Raw genomic sequence first — 13,018 nt, 5'->3', positions numbered from 1 at the left:
ATTTTTCAATCATTTAAGTATAATTCAGATTAAAAACGCGCACTTTAAAATATCGAACGGTAGAATTGTCTAAATAATTAACATACAACGAAAAGTTCCATAAAGGATACATTAATCTTTTAATAAATAATTGTTATTAATTTATATAATCTATAATATTTCTATAGTTTAATATTCCGCGCATATATTTGTTGAAGTACGTAAAATATTTCGATGACGCGAACAGACAATAACATTTTGGCGACGTAAACAATAGGGCGCTAATGTTTACGTGCCATGACTTTGGTATTATTCGCACAGTGACACTTGAACAAAGATAGTGATACGAAATATTTTGTATACTATCGAATTAATAATTAAACGATTGTTACAATTCACGACTTCAATTATATTAATTTTTCGATCTTATAATTCGTGTTAATATAAATGAATATAGCATTTAATGAGCATTTTAATTAGTATTGAATTTGACTCAATATAATAAACTATATTGCAACGATAAATCTTTATCGAATCGCAATCATTTATTACTGCGAATAAAAATTAAAATAGGGAATCTCCGTTAACCGTATGATAACAATACGTTAACAATACGATAACGATACGATAACGATATGATACGATATGATACGATAACGATACAATAACTATATGATAACGATACGATATGATAAAGATACGATAACGATATGATAACGATATTACCCTCTGAGAACATTCATGGCATTGGCTTCGTAGTTCAAGTTCACGTTTTTAATGTCTAGAGGGAGTATCGGTTTCAGGGATCACCTAAAAGCAGGCCATGACATTTCTCAGTCTTCTCTTTGCTCATAGGTAGAATTTCCGAACGCACTCCTAGCAGGTTAAAGCGACATGGCTGCTCCAAGTTTCTTTCTTGCAATACTTAACATGACTACAACCAAAACATAAACGCTAAATGCGTTTTTTTAAAGAATAATACAAAGTGTGATTGACAGTGATTATTATAATAAGAATTTGATATTTGATTGTTTTCCAGCATAAAGTTTGACAAGATTACCATGCAAGCAAATGAACAGGAAAGTGATTCTATAATTTCTCTTCCAAAGGATGATTCTATGATTAGTGACAGTGACATAAAGAATAGTGAAACAATGTCCGAGTCATCAGCATGTAATGAGCAAAGCACTGAAAAATTACGAACAGAAAACATGTCTGAATCCTCCCCAAATGAAACGGATGATATTTGCAAAGAATCAGGATTTAAGAAGCCGCTTTTACTGATTGAACCAAAGCGGAGTAAGATTGAAAAGTCTCATATAGTGAATGATAATGTAATTCTTTCATCTTCTGAATTCTTATCTATGAATAATGGAGTGATCAAAGCTCTCGATTTACAAAAAGGTGATAATAAAGATAAGGGCGACAAGTCAATCTTGGAGAATTCTGTAGAAACGAATGTTTTATCTGATGCAAAAAATATTCCTGTATATTTGGAACCGAATTGGGGTGGGAAACCAACAGAGGAGTATAAGTTAGAAGTTCTCAAATCTGGTGTAATTCTAGAGAAGATTGATCTAACCAAAAGAAGTTTTTATTTGTTAGGCAGATTACCTTCTTGTAATCTGTCTCTTGCTCATCCGACTATCTCAAGATATCATGCAATTATTCAATACAGAATGGTGGAAGATGAGAAGAACTCTAAAGGTTTTTATTTGTATGACTTGGAAAGCACTCATGGTACATTTTGGAATGGACATCGTATAAAACCGAGAACCTATGTCAGATTACATGATGGGCATATAATTAAATTAGGCGGTAGTCAGAGAAAATATATACTACAAGCACCAAATGATCAAGAAGAGGAATCTGAACTATCAGTTACACAACTGAAGGTTTGTAACTTTTATTTATATGTAATCAATTGTCATAATAAATAATTTGCTACTAATTATTATATTCTTGGTGGAAAGACAAGATTTTTAAGCATATCTGTTCACAGGAAAAACGATTGGAAGAGTTGCGAGAACGAAAGATTAGACAAGAAGAAGAAGAAGAGGCTGAAGAGAGAGCAAAACAGGCAGCAGAAAATGAGGGTATTGATTGGGGAATGGGAGAAGATGCTGATGAGGAAACGGACCTCACAGAAAATCCTTATGCTTCTATGGTAGATGAAGAACTATATTTAGATGATCCTAAAAAAACACTGAGAGGATGGTTTGAAAGAGAGGGATATGATTTGCAATATCAAGTAGAAGAAAAAGGGATAGGACAATTTTTATGTTGGATAAAGTAAGTTAGTTATATAAGCTAAGTTACGTTAATAATATAATTTTATTATCCTACTTTTTCAACAGAGTTGCTTTAAAATTATGTTTAAGTTAATTTTGATACTTTCTTTTGTATATTATATAAAAATTTTTAAAAATTTTAGTTTGCCTAAAGAATGTTTTGGCAGTCGTTCCATAAAAGCGGAAGCTCTTGTTAAAGGGAAGAAGAAGGAATCCGTCATTCAATGTGCTTTGGAAGCCTGCAGAATCTTAGATAGGCATGGATTATTAAGACAAGCTAATCACGGTAATATTATAAATATTACTTTTGATATATGCAAGTTTACTTAACGCTTTATATTTGTTAGTTATTAATATTGACATTATTCATTAGAGAGTCGAAGAAAGAAAGCAAAAAATTGGGAAGAGGAAGATTATTATGATTCAGATGAAGATAACTTTTTGGATCGAACCGGAATAGTAGAAAAGAAACGTGAGCAGAGAATGAAACTAGCTGGAAAATTTGAAGAAAAAATTGAAACTTATAATTCATTGGTAATGTAATTTTATTTCTTCTTGTTTATTTATCTAAAATACTATACATACATATATATATATATATATGTATGTATATATATATATATATATATATATATATATATATATATTTCCAATTAAACATATTGTTTATATTTCAGACTGAAAAACATAACAATATGATGAATAAAATTTCGCATCTGACTAATCGTTTAAAAGAGGCACAAGAAAGTAATACTAAAGCGGCAGAATCTAACCAGGATTCTTTGGATGCTTTTATGTCTAATCTAAATACATCTTCTTTAAGTAAAAGCGATATAATAAAAACAAAGATGGAATTGCAAAACCTTCATAAAGAAGAAATAAAATTAGTTAAATTAATAAATCTTACAAAGCCGGCCAATTTACCGCCTCTTATTAGCCAAGTCCAGGCAGAAGATAAAAAGGACGATTTGCAGCAAAAATCAAAAGCTTCCGTGAAGAAAATTTCTCAACTTGAAAAAAGAAAAAAACTTTTTGAAGCAAAGGTAAGTTATCTATTTTATTATTTTGTTCCTTTTAATCTAAAGTACTTCTTTATTATTATTTATAATTTTTTAAAAATGTATAAAATATATAATTTTTCAGAATAAAGACGATTTTGCAAGAGCACAATTGTCAACTTTAGATAGTAATAATGCTATAGATAATGTCGAAGAAGAGGAAAATGAAGAAGAAAGCGAAGATAATACGAAAGAACAAGTCGAACTTGATACGACCAAAAAATCTATGCTATTCATGGAAGAAATAAAATCGCAGAATTGCATTAAAACCAAGGACGAACTGTGTACTTTAAAAAACATCGATACAGAACCAGATAAACGAAACGCAAAGATTGTAGATGATAAAAAACGAAGAAAAGATAAAAAAATGGAGAAATCGAAAATTATGAAAAAGCAATACGATCAAGATGTCCACTCGGAAGATTATTCTACATGGACACCACCACAAAATCAATCTGGAGATGGCAGAACAAGTCTTAATGATAAATATGGATATTAAGTTAAGGTTAATGCTATATATAAGATAAATAATGTAAATATTTCCAATCAAACTTTGATAGTATCTCACACACTCACACACACACACACACACACACACACACACATATAAATATATATAATATATTGAATAATATAATCGTAAGCTTTTTCTAATCTAAAAATTATTCTCTTTTAATTTTTAATTATTCATATTTTTTTACAAATTAATAAATAATATAAGGTATAGTGGTAATGAAGAAAGCAATATTATACGTAGACATTCTATATATAATATATATGTCGTATATATAAATATACATAATGTAATTATATATATATTTATGTATATATGATTATACATGGATAATTTTTTGGGAGATAGCCAATTTTCTTCTTTTTAAAAAAAAATTGTTTTTGCTTTGCATTTATGAGCTAACCATCATTTTTAGATTGAAATAAATCTTTGGCAACATTTACTTTGCACTAAGTTTATTTAAATTATTTCATGTCGCTAATTATCGGCATAAGAATTTCGCGCGGCGAAGTTAGATTCTCAAAAAACTGTATTAAATTTAAATGCGTCCAGAAACCCTACCTGTAAGGTAAATTAGCGTTTAATTCGCCAATCAGGAAAAAAAGAGCAAAGTTTCTTGATCCTGATTGGTCAATTAAAATGCTATTCTATCCCACGAGTAGGATTTCTGAACACACTTCTGATTGCCAGAATGGCAGAGTGAAGAGAAAGGGAGGCTATTATTGCGTAGCGGATCGTGACATGTTAGTTAATGTCAGTTAATGTTTTCAAAAATTTTATCTTGAACAAGGATATGGAGTACGTCGACAATCGTCCGAGCTATTTCCAAACGAGTATGTATCGTAATGATACGCGAAAATTTCGACTAACACGGTTAATAACCTCGTACTCTTGTTGACATTTCTGTAATTATTTTCATTTCCTATTCCCTGTATATACATTTCGTGTCACGAAGTAATCAAAACATTTTTCATGTCATCAGTTTGGACCCCGATAGCTTCCATGGGTTGGTATATCGTAGGACTCGTGATTGTATTATATTATACATTTCCACTTATTCAAAAGAAGTATAAAAACTGGAAACTTGCGAGAAATCAGCAGGATGATGCTGCAATTGGTAAAAGTGAGGCAATAATTTATTTAAAAAAATAGAAATTTCTGAATGCCGGTCAATATATAATTTATTTGTAATATAAATTTATGTGACACATTTGTTATATTTGTCTAGAGACTGATGAATTACCACAACTATCGGCTAATGTAGAGCTAGCGCGACAGAAAATGCAAGAAGCATACAATAAGAGTTGTATTTTGGCACAAGTTAAAGAGGAAGAGGTATCTCATTGTCTTATTATATGCTACTTGATACATTAGGCATACTTTATTGCACTAATTTTGTTAAATTTTTAAACAATCTATTTTTTGTTTAGGAGAAGGAGAAGAAGAGACAAAAGATTTTAAAATTATTGGAAAATAAAAATGTAGGTACCAAGCTAGGTAATGCAATGGATAATGAAAAACCTAGTACAAGTACAAAATCAAAGTTTAAATCAGGTAAAATTTTATTAAGTTATATATTTGAGATAAATATTGGATAGCAAACGTACTGCGCAACAATGATCCTATCCTATGCGGGGCAAGGGGAGCATAGAACTGGCCATAGAATCAGCCTCTGCTTTACTGCCAGTTGATTGGCCAGTTCTATGCTCCCCTTGCCCTGTTTAGGACAGGATCATTGTCATGCAGTGTACAAGGAATGAAATATATATATATATATATATATATATATAAAATCCACTACTTATTTGCAGAATATAATCCCTTAATGGGTGACAATGCTCGTGGATATCGGCCTCCGAAACGTACTTGTTGTAAAAAGGGAGGATGTGGTTAATTATAGTTTTATATAAATTCTCAAAATTCTCAAATTTACTTTTCTGAAACAAATTTAATTAAGTAGAAATAAATAAGGAAGTGATAATTAGTGCGGATTAAAATCGATATATTTAAAATGTGCAATATTCTATGTTTACAAATAACAATTTTAATAATTATTAAAATATGCAATTCTTGTACAAGCATTTATTTATAATTGTATAATTTTCGTGCACTAATAAAAATTAGAGATAAGATTTTGACTTTATCCATCAAATTTAATGTAGGATTTATATACTTATACAAGGTGTCCCGAAACTATCGCTTCATATTTTAAAGGCAGATTCTCTGGCCAATTTAAAAACGATTTTTCCTCAGCGAAAATGTCGAGGCACTAATAGTTTTCGAAATAAATGATTGAAAATAAAGGGGTTTTCGCAAACTAAGCCTTATAGGAATAAAATATTAATAAAGTCACATTCTTTAGTTAATTTTAGGTAGAGTTTACTTTAATAAAATTTTAATTTAAGGCTTAGTTAAAAAGATACATCATGACAAAAATTGGGAATATGCAAAAAAATAATGATGTCCTTCGACATTTTCGCTGAGGAAAAAAATGTTTTTAAATTGACCAGAGAATCTACCTTTAAAATATGAAGCGATAGTTTCGGGACATCCTGTATATTATTTGCATAGATTATTTTAAGGAGTTACGAGAGTTCTTTGCAATTTTACAAAGAGGGAAGGAAGGGAAAATAATATAGCATAGGTGGTGCTTCAATTTTCAACATTACCTTTTATTAATCGTTATCAGTATAATACGCAATGATATATATCAGCATATGTTGCTTTATACGTGTATGTGATACTTGACAATAGCAACTGTTACAAATTATCTACAATCGTGCGCGTGTATGTCTCTATGTGTATGTATACGTGTGTGTAACGAGTGTCTCTGTGGCATGTATACATCCCTATCTTATTCTTAAATTTCATCGATTTCATTTATGCGATGATAATCGATGAAAAGAGACCTTCTCCCCGTGTGTCTCTTTCATTCGCGTATAGTAAATAAATTATAAAATTAACTATAAAAATGTTCACCACTTTTATTTTTATATATCCGCTGTATTTACAAAATATAAAAAGGAAAGATTGAGCTAAATACGCGTTTTCACGGACTCCTCTCCACATGTGTCGGGTATGTATGTAGGATGTATCGTAATCACATGTGTGCAGTCCGTAAAACGCAATCCGGAAAGAGAAAGAGAAAGAGAGAGAGAAATAGCTTGTTCCTTTTTTCTTTTTCTCTCTCTCTTTCTCTCTCTCTTTCTTTCTCTTCCAGTGCCTTCAATACAAAAAATCGCTATTTCGTGTTCTTAGTGATATGGATTACTTTTACGTAGTTCTAGCTCTCTAACAATCTAATTAATCCTCCAGTGCCACATACCATTTATCGATGAAATGTCATTAGCCCGATAGTCGTCAGCGAGTCTGAGACACAATCTAAGTGTTAAATCTTTTTACAATCTGGTATTTTGCATTCTGCAGATAGGTTCTCTGCATTTCGAATGAACAATGGAAAATATAGATCCGCGCGATTTAGAACTGATTGGATGCGAAAATGTCAAATGAGAGAGGGACAGTGTTTTAATTCATTTAATTTTCTTATTCAATTTTTTTAGACTTATTTCAAGAATGTGCTCTTTGAGAATATGGAACGACTTTCCTAGAAATAAAATGTCAAGCGAGATCTTCGCCTTTAATACTTCAAATTTTGTTATAAAAAGACTCGGGTTTTATTTCTGAATTAAGATTCTCGAAATTAGAATCAAGATCCAAATCCAAATTCGAATTATTTTCCTCATAAATCTCGACTATTTGGTATTTTTGGCTGGAAAGAATTTAGATGCATTCCTAATTTTTAATATTCGGCAATCTTGATCATTTTTTACATTCGAAATCCAGAGAACGATTCTCTCGCAGAAGTTCGATACCGCTAAAGATGCGAATTATCGCAGTTTCGCTCTAACACAATGCATACTTCTATCGCGTTGCATGATGACAATTCTACTGACAAATAAGAATCCGTTTGACGAACTTGTATCATGTCGCTATGAACGTGTGTGTTTAATCCTGTGAGTGTTTGAAATGCCGCTGTACGCGAGTCGTGTGCGCAACTTTTCATTTCCGAATTACAATCTACCGTATTTTATACAAGTCCCCTTCTCAACCATCGTAACAATAATACAAAGATGACAAATTATATAAAAATAATACGTTATCTTTTTTTTTTCGTTCCTTCGCGCATTGATACGATGGTTTGGCAGTATGTCCGTTGGCTCGAATCACGATCATTTAGGAATGGAGAGAATACGGCGCTTTTCCAAAACGGTCACGATTCCATCAGCCATCGAAGAGATATATGTGCATGTAATAATCCTTCCTCGATAGTACGCAATTGCATCGCGCGATATGTCGATCCGAGTTCGCGCGAGCTTCCGGAAGTTACGGGTCCACCGCTCGCTTGCAGCAGCGACTTGCGGCTGTAAACCCAAGTATAGCTCTTCTCAGATGTGTAAAGTGTCATCGGACTCGGATACGAGTTGCTTACGTAAAACTGTCGCGAGTGGACTCGCATCTTAACGGACGCGGTTATCTCTCGAGGAAGATCTCTTCTCGCGAGGGCGAGAAGAAAAAAGACGGAGCACTGAACGCCTTAAAAGTGCCGACTACCTAAACTCGGCACTCTCCCTTCTCTCGCGATTTAACGCGGCTCTCGCTGATGATCGCGCGAACTCGTCCTGACGGATACTTAAAATACACACCCTACCTAATTACGTTTACTGAGATGCTTGCTTCTACCTAGAATAGTCTCGACTTGCTTTTTCCTTCCTCCTTTCTTCATTAGTCTAAAATTGTATCGAGATGATATCTTCAACCTATTCGTTACTTATTTCCTCGTCTGCGCTTTTTGGATGGACTTTTTTTTATTGAATATGAATCTACTCCCGCGCATCAATGTGCGCGTGAGTACATTTATACACACCGGGACTTACATCGCTATACATATAATATATCACTAGATAGACCTTAAATTCAACACTCTCTGAATTTATAAATTTAAAGTTCAATATCTTTTTCTTTCTCTGTTTAGAGCTTTTAATTACTTTTCTTTTTCTGACTTTTCTCCGTGCCTCGATTATCTTCGAGATCGCAATTCCTGTGTGTGATTTTTTTTTTTTTTGCTGTTTTCTACGGAATTTACATTTTACATGGCAGTGGTTTATCGGGTATCCAAGTGAGTAGTAATATCTGTCGCGCGGGATGATTTTTCTATTCAGGCAGCATGTTCGGTTCACGAAACCGAATGAAACTAATTATATTGCGTATATATATATATATAATAAATTTGAGCGATTTGCCACGCGTCACTGAACGAGTTACATGCAAGCTTCTTATTCGATAACGCTACTTATTACCTAATCGAAAGTCGTAATTAATAAGTTGCATACATTCGCATACAAGGCTATATCCTCGTTTGCTCGCGACGTCGTTACGTGGACGAAAAACATTGATAAAATCGCAGAATCTCATTTCCGCGTAACGCGCTGCCGCAAAATTAAAAAGAATCCAAATCGATGCTTTTTCTTAAAAAATGCGTATAAAATATCTCGACTAAGTATATACATGATAAAAAAGCGCGGATTACGGATTAAACGGATGTCCCGAAACAGCGTTTCTTCTAAATTAACCGTCGATATTGTGAAAATAGTTCAACATAGACGGATTTAGTTTTATCTAAAATTTACATTTTTTTTATCTCCCTCCTTGAATAATTATATTCGCATAAAAGAATTATTAGTAACATTTAGGAAGTGCTATGTCGTTAGTAAATGCTAAATGTGGAGTACTTAACATGCATGCATTCTCAGTCGTATTCTTGATAAATATTTGCATATATGCAAATTCGTTCGTTAAAAATAAATTTCTTGCGACAATTTTCTTGTAGTAAATGTTTTATTCACTGCATGATGTTTATTCTAAAATTTATGTAGCTTCTCTCTAGATCAAGTTTATCGAGATATAATGCGCGAAACGCTGTTTCGAATCATCCGTAAATTCTGCGAATAAAAGCAACATTCTCTCTCTCTCTTTCTCTCTCTCTTTCTTTCTTTCTTATTAAAAATGTGCGTTTCAAAGGAGAGAAAGACGAGGGCACATATATTAATATAATTTCATGATTTTAATAGTGTACAATATTTTTAAATCCCCATGCAAACGTGCTTTCTACGAATGCAAATGTATTTCGTTGCGTTTTCGATCTAAAATCTCACAGATTGCAAAAAAAATTTTTTAAATAAATAAAAAAAAAGAAATAACAAAGACCTAAGGAACATCATTTCTCAAAATATGAGTTCAAAAATTATTTGTGAATCGTACATCATATTGCTTTCATCATTTCACAATTCCAACTTTTTATATTTTTATTTTTATAATTCTCTATCTCTGATAATAATGATAATAATAATAATGATAATAATGACCTTATGGATGTATTGTATTTAAATTTATAATTCGTATTTGTAATTATTTATTCCATGAGAAAAATTAGACCATGGCGACGGAAATATCCGATAAAATCGGAATCAGGTACGCATTCGAGAATAATGCACCTTGCATTGGCGGTACAGCTTCGAAACGCACATTTCTAGAGAGTTTTCAATTTTACGTATCAGATCGTGTTACGTACGTGTGTAATAAACAGAGTACACGAAACATTTTACATCTCTCTCTCTCTCTCGCTTATGTAATACAGTTTTAATTGTGTATGATAGGGCGTATAAATTAATAATTAATGACTAATCTCGTTAGAATAACTTTATACAATTTATACAGAGACCGTTTGCATGTGTCTGATATGATAATATATATATATATATTACGAGTTTATTGTTACTTCGTTTCTTTAAAAACGTTACTACGTGCATTCATTTTGGAAGAATTACATACGTCCGCCCTTCTTCGTGGAAATTAGCCCTCCAGGGTTGCCTCTCTTAGGATTTAGGAACGTTATATCCAAAATAATATGCTTCATTTGTCGCGCGTAGCCAGAATCATCAGTACAGGCCGTCGAAAATAAATGCCACGCTTTGTAAGGTCAATATGCGAGCGAGACATGTTAATCCTTTCGCTACGACGATTATGCTTGCCTATCCATTAAGATTTCACCCGTGTTTCGCTAAGACTGTAATCATACCTGCCTCTAATTGTTCGAATTAACAAGGACAATAGAATCATCTTTGCCATCTTCACATTCCGCATTTAATCATGTTAAATGCAACTGTTATCACTCAGAATCGAAGGAACTAGTTTATAAATTAGATATCATTTAAATGCGGAACATGGATATAAGTGATCACTATATAATACGGAATCGCGATGTAATACACTTGATAATCACGCGATAAAAAACAATTGCTTCGTTTGCAAAAATGAAAATAAATTCGACGAGAAATCGTAACGAAAGGATTATTCCACGCAAAGAACAAGCAAATACAGTTGATCGATTTAATATAATGGACGATTGTTCGCTCGATTGCTTTCGAGACAACGATTTCCGAGTGAAGTCATTTTGATACTCAAAGAGGACCACGAGATCACATTGTTCCAAGAATCCATACCAAGAATCTTGATATTTCGTTTTCGTAAATATTCATCTCCACACAATTATGTATACGTATACACTTATTATTGCTATGATGGTATGACGGTGAAGATTTGTCTCTTTTTTAAGAAATAGTCTCGAAGCATTTCCCTGCGATAGTTTCAACAACTTACTTTGATCAATTCTTTAGTCGTAAAATCGCATATTATTTTTTATAAGAATGTATTTTACATTGCTTTTACAAGAAACTTGACTTTGTTTGATTGGTTTATAAAATTAAATTATTGCAACCAATCACATCTTGCGAATAAATTTCGATAATTAGTCAAAGGAGATAAATTGTGTTTGCTTGATTCATATGCGTTTTATGCGATCCGTATGATACTTATATTCTTGAACATTAATTTCAGTCGCGCGACACCCTTTGTAGCTCGTTGGCATTCGCGAGTTAACATACGATTTATATAAAGTCATTATTTAAGAAATTATTTAATTAAACTAGCAGAATATCTTAACATCGTGTGCGAAAAATCGCCAATGGGAATGGCAGTATATATGGCAGTCGAGAGTATAATAAAGTTTAAAAAGTGCCAACTGGAATATTAGACCGGCGTGACCGCTTGGGGATTAAATCTTCGCTCAAGAAACAGAGACGCGACAGCAAACATATAACTTCTTCTTTCTTTTTTCTTCCCTTAACGTCGTTCGAAGTTCACAATCGCTTTTGGTTCACATATAAAATGAGACGCAAAACAAATAAAGTCTAATGAAACGTTTTCATCAATCCATTTGGCAAAGAGTCTATTTGAAAAAGCAAAGTATTACACGTCACTAGTCCTTTTTTCTGAAAGCCCTTATCTGAATAGTGAGTACAAAAGGATTGAATGCGTCATGTATATATAACGGGTTGTACCAGCGTTAAAGCGTTAATAAAAAGCGTTGCGAGTGTCAATCACGGGATTTATTCTGCAATCTCCAAGTGTCAAGATTGCGTTTCTTCCGCGATAGAAGACCATTATTGCCCTTCGTACGAACATAGAGATATTTGATGAGCTTAAGCTATCGCCGCACATAATCGGTTAAACGTAAGCGTTCTCAGTCATGGAATACTTACTAATTACTTCGCGAAATCTATCAAACCTTCTTAATATTACGTAACACGGTAGTACGCGGAAAAGTGCGAGATTCATCCCGCAACTTTACTACCGAACTCACTTTCTTAATGAGCCTGATAACCAACAAATTAAATCAGAGTACATCAGCTTGCAGGCCGTCAATTATGTATATAAAGGCGCGCTTACAGTACTTGACGAGCGTCCGCGACAGTTTGCTGATTGCGTAACAGCCTCCCGTAATGCAGACTGCGATCGTTCGTTGTGATCGAAGGCCGTTCATTCAGGCACGTCCTATACTTGCTACGTTCAGGCAGAATTTAGCTCTCACGGTGATCACCCAGTCGACTAGAGTCCGATGGAGCGATCGGGTTATTGCCGCTTACAAAGATACTATTTAGCTTATTGTATCGCTGACTGCTCGTACTACTCATCGTATTCGAGGCCGAAGAATTGTGCTGGCTGTAACCACCCGTTCTCGAAAAGCCAGGCAATTTGTCTGAAAGGAATTGAAAAAAAAA

General features: G+C 33.1%; 3 protein-coding genes across 5 annotated transcripts in view; 2 read left to right on the top strand and 1 right to left on the bottom strand.

The window, feature by feature from the left end:
- The first annotated feature begins 827 nt into the window (after positions 1-827).
- Positions 828-3,927, top strand: LOC105253285 (kanadaptin). Its single transcript, XM_011261225.3, has 6 exons — positions 828-1,874; positions 1,982-2,271; positions 2,414-2,556; positions 2,644-2,804; positions 2,948-3,313; positions 3,414-3,927. The coding sequence occupies exons 1-6, from the start codon at positions 1,041-1,043 to the stop codon at positions 3,825-3,827; spliced, it is 2,208 nt and encodes a 735-aa protein (XP_011259527.1). The 5' UTR covers positions 828-1,040; the 3' UTR covers positions 3,828-3,927.
- A 606-nt stretch (positions 3,928-4,533) lies between these two features.
- LOC105253286 (selenoprotein S) lies at positions 4,534-5,884 on the top strand. Of its 3 annotated transcripts, none has more exons than XM_011261227.3 (5): positions 4,534-4,675; positions 4,825-4,959; positions 5,071-5,177; positions 5,273-5,396; positions 5,654-5,884. In XM_011261227.3, the coding sequence occupies exons 1-5, from the start codon at positions 4,594-4,596 to the stop codon at positions 5,734-5,736; spliced, it is 531 nt and encodes a 176-aa protein (XP_011259529.1). In that variant the 5' UTR covers positions 4,534-4,593; the 3' UTR covers positions 5,737-5,884. The 3 variants fall into 3 exon arrangements, with proteins under 3 accessions (XP_011259529.1, XP_011259528.1, XP_011259530.1); XM_011261226.3 differs by having other exon boundaries at positions 4,825-4,965; positions 5,654-5,883; XM_011261228.3 differs by having other exon boundaries at positions 4,534-4,747; positions 4,825-4,965; positions 5,654-5,883.
- Positions 5,885-6,493: 609 nt separating this feature from the next.
- The window catches only part of LOC105253287 (roundabout homolog 2), a 130,209-nt gene continuing 123,684 nt past the window's right edge, over positions 6,494-13,018 (bottom strand). The window contains exon 11 of the mRNA XM_025411602.1: positions 6,494-12,996. Coding sequence (XP_025267387.1) covers positions 12,818-12,996 — 179 coding nt within the window. The 3' untranslated portion in view covers positions 6,494-12,817. The remainder of the gene's footprint in view (positions 12,997-13,018) is intronic.

Source organism: Camponotus floridanus, unplaced genomic scaffold, assembly GCF_003227725.1.
Source record: "Camponotus floridanus strain SB8 unplaced genomic scaffold, Cflo_v7.5 scaffold40, whole genome shotgun sequence".
Lineage (NCBI taxonomy): Eukaryota > Metazoa > Arthropoda > Insecta > Hymenoptera > Formicidae > Camponotus > Camponotus floridanus.
The sequence above is the reverse complement of the archived record's forward strand: the minus strand, read 5'-3'. Positions and strand labels throughout refer to the sequence as shown.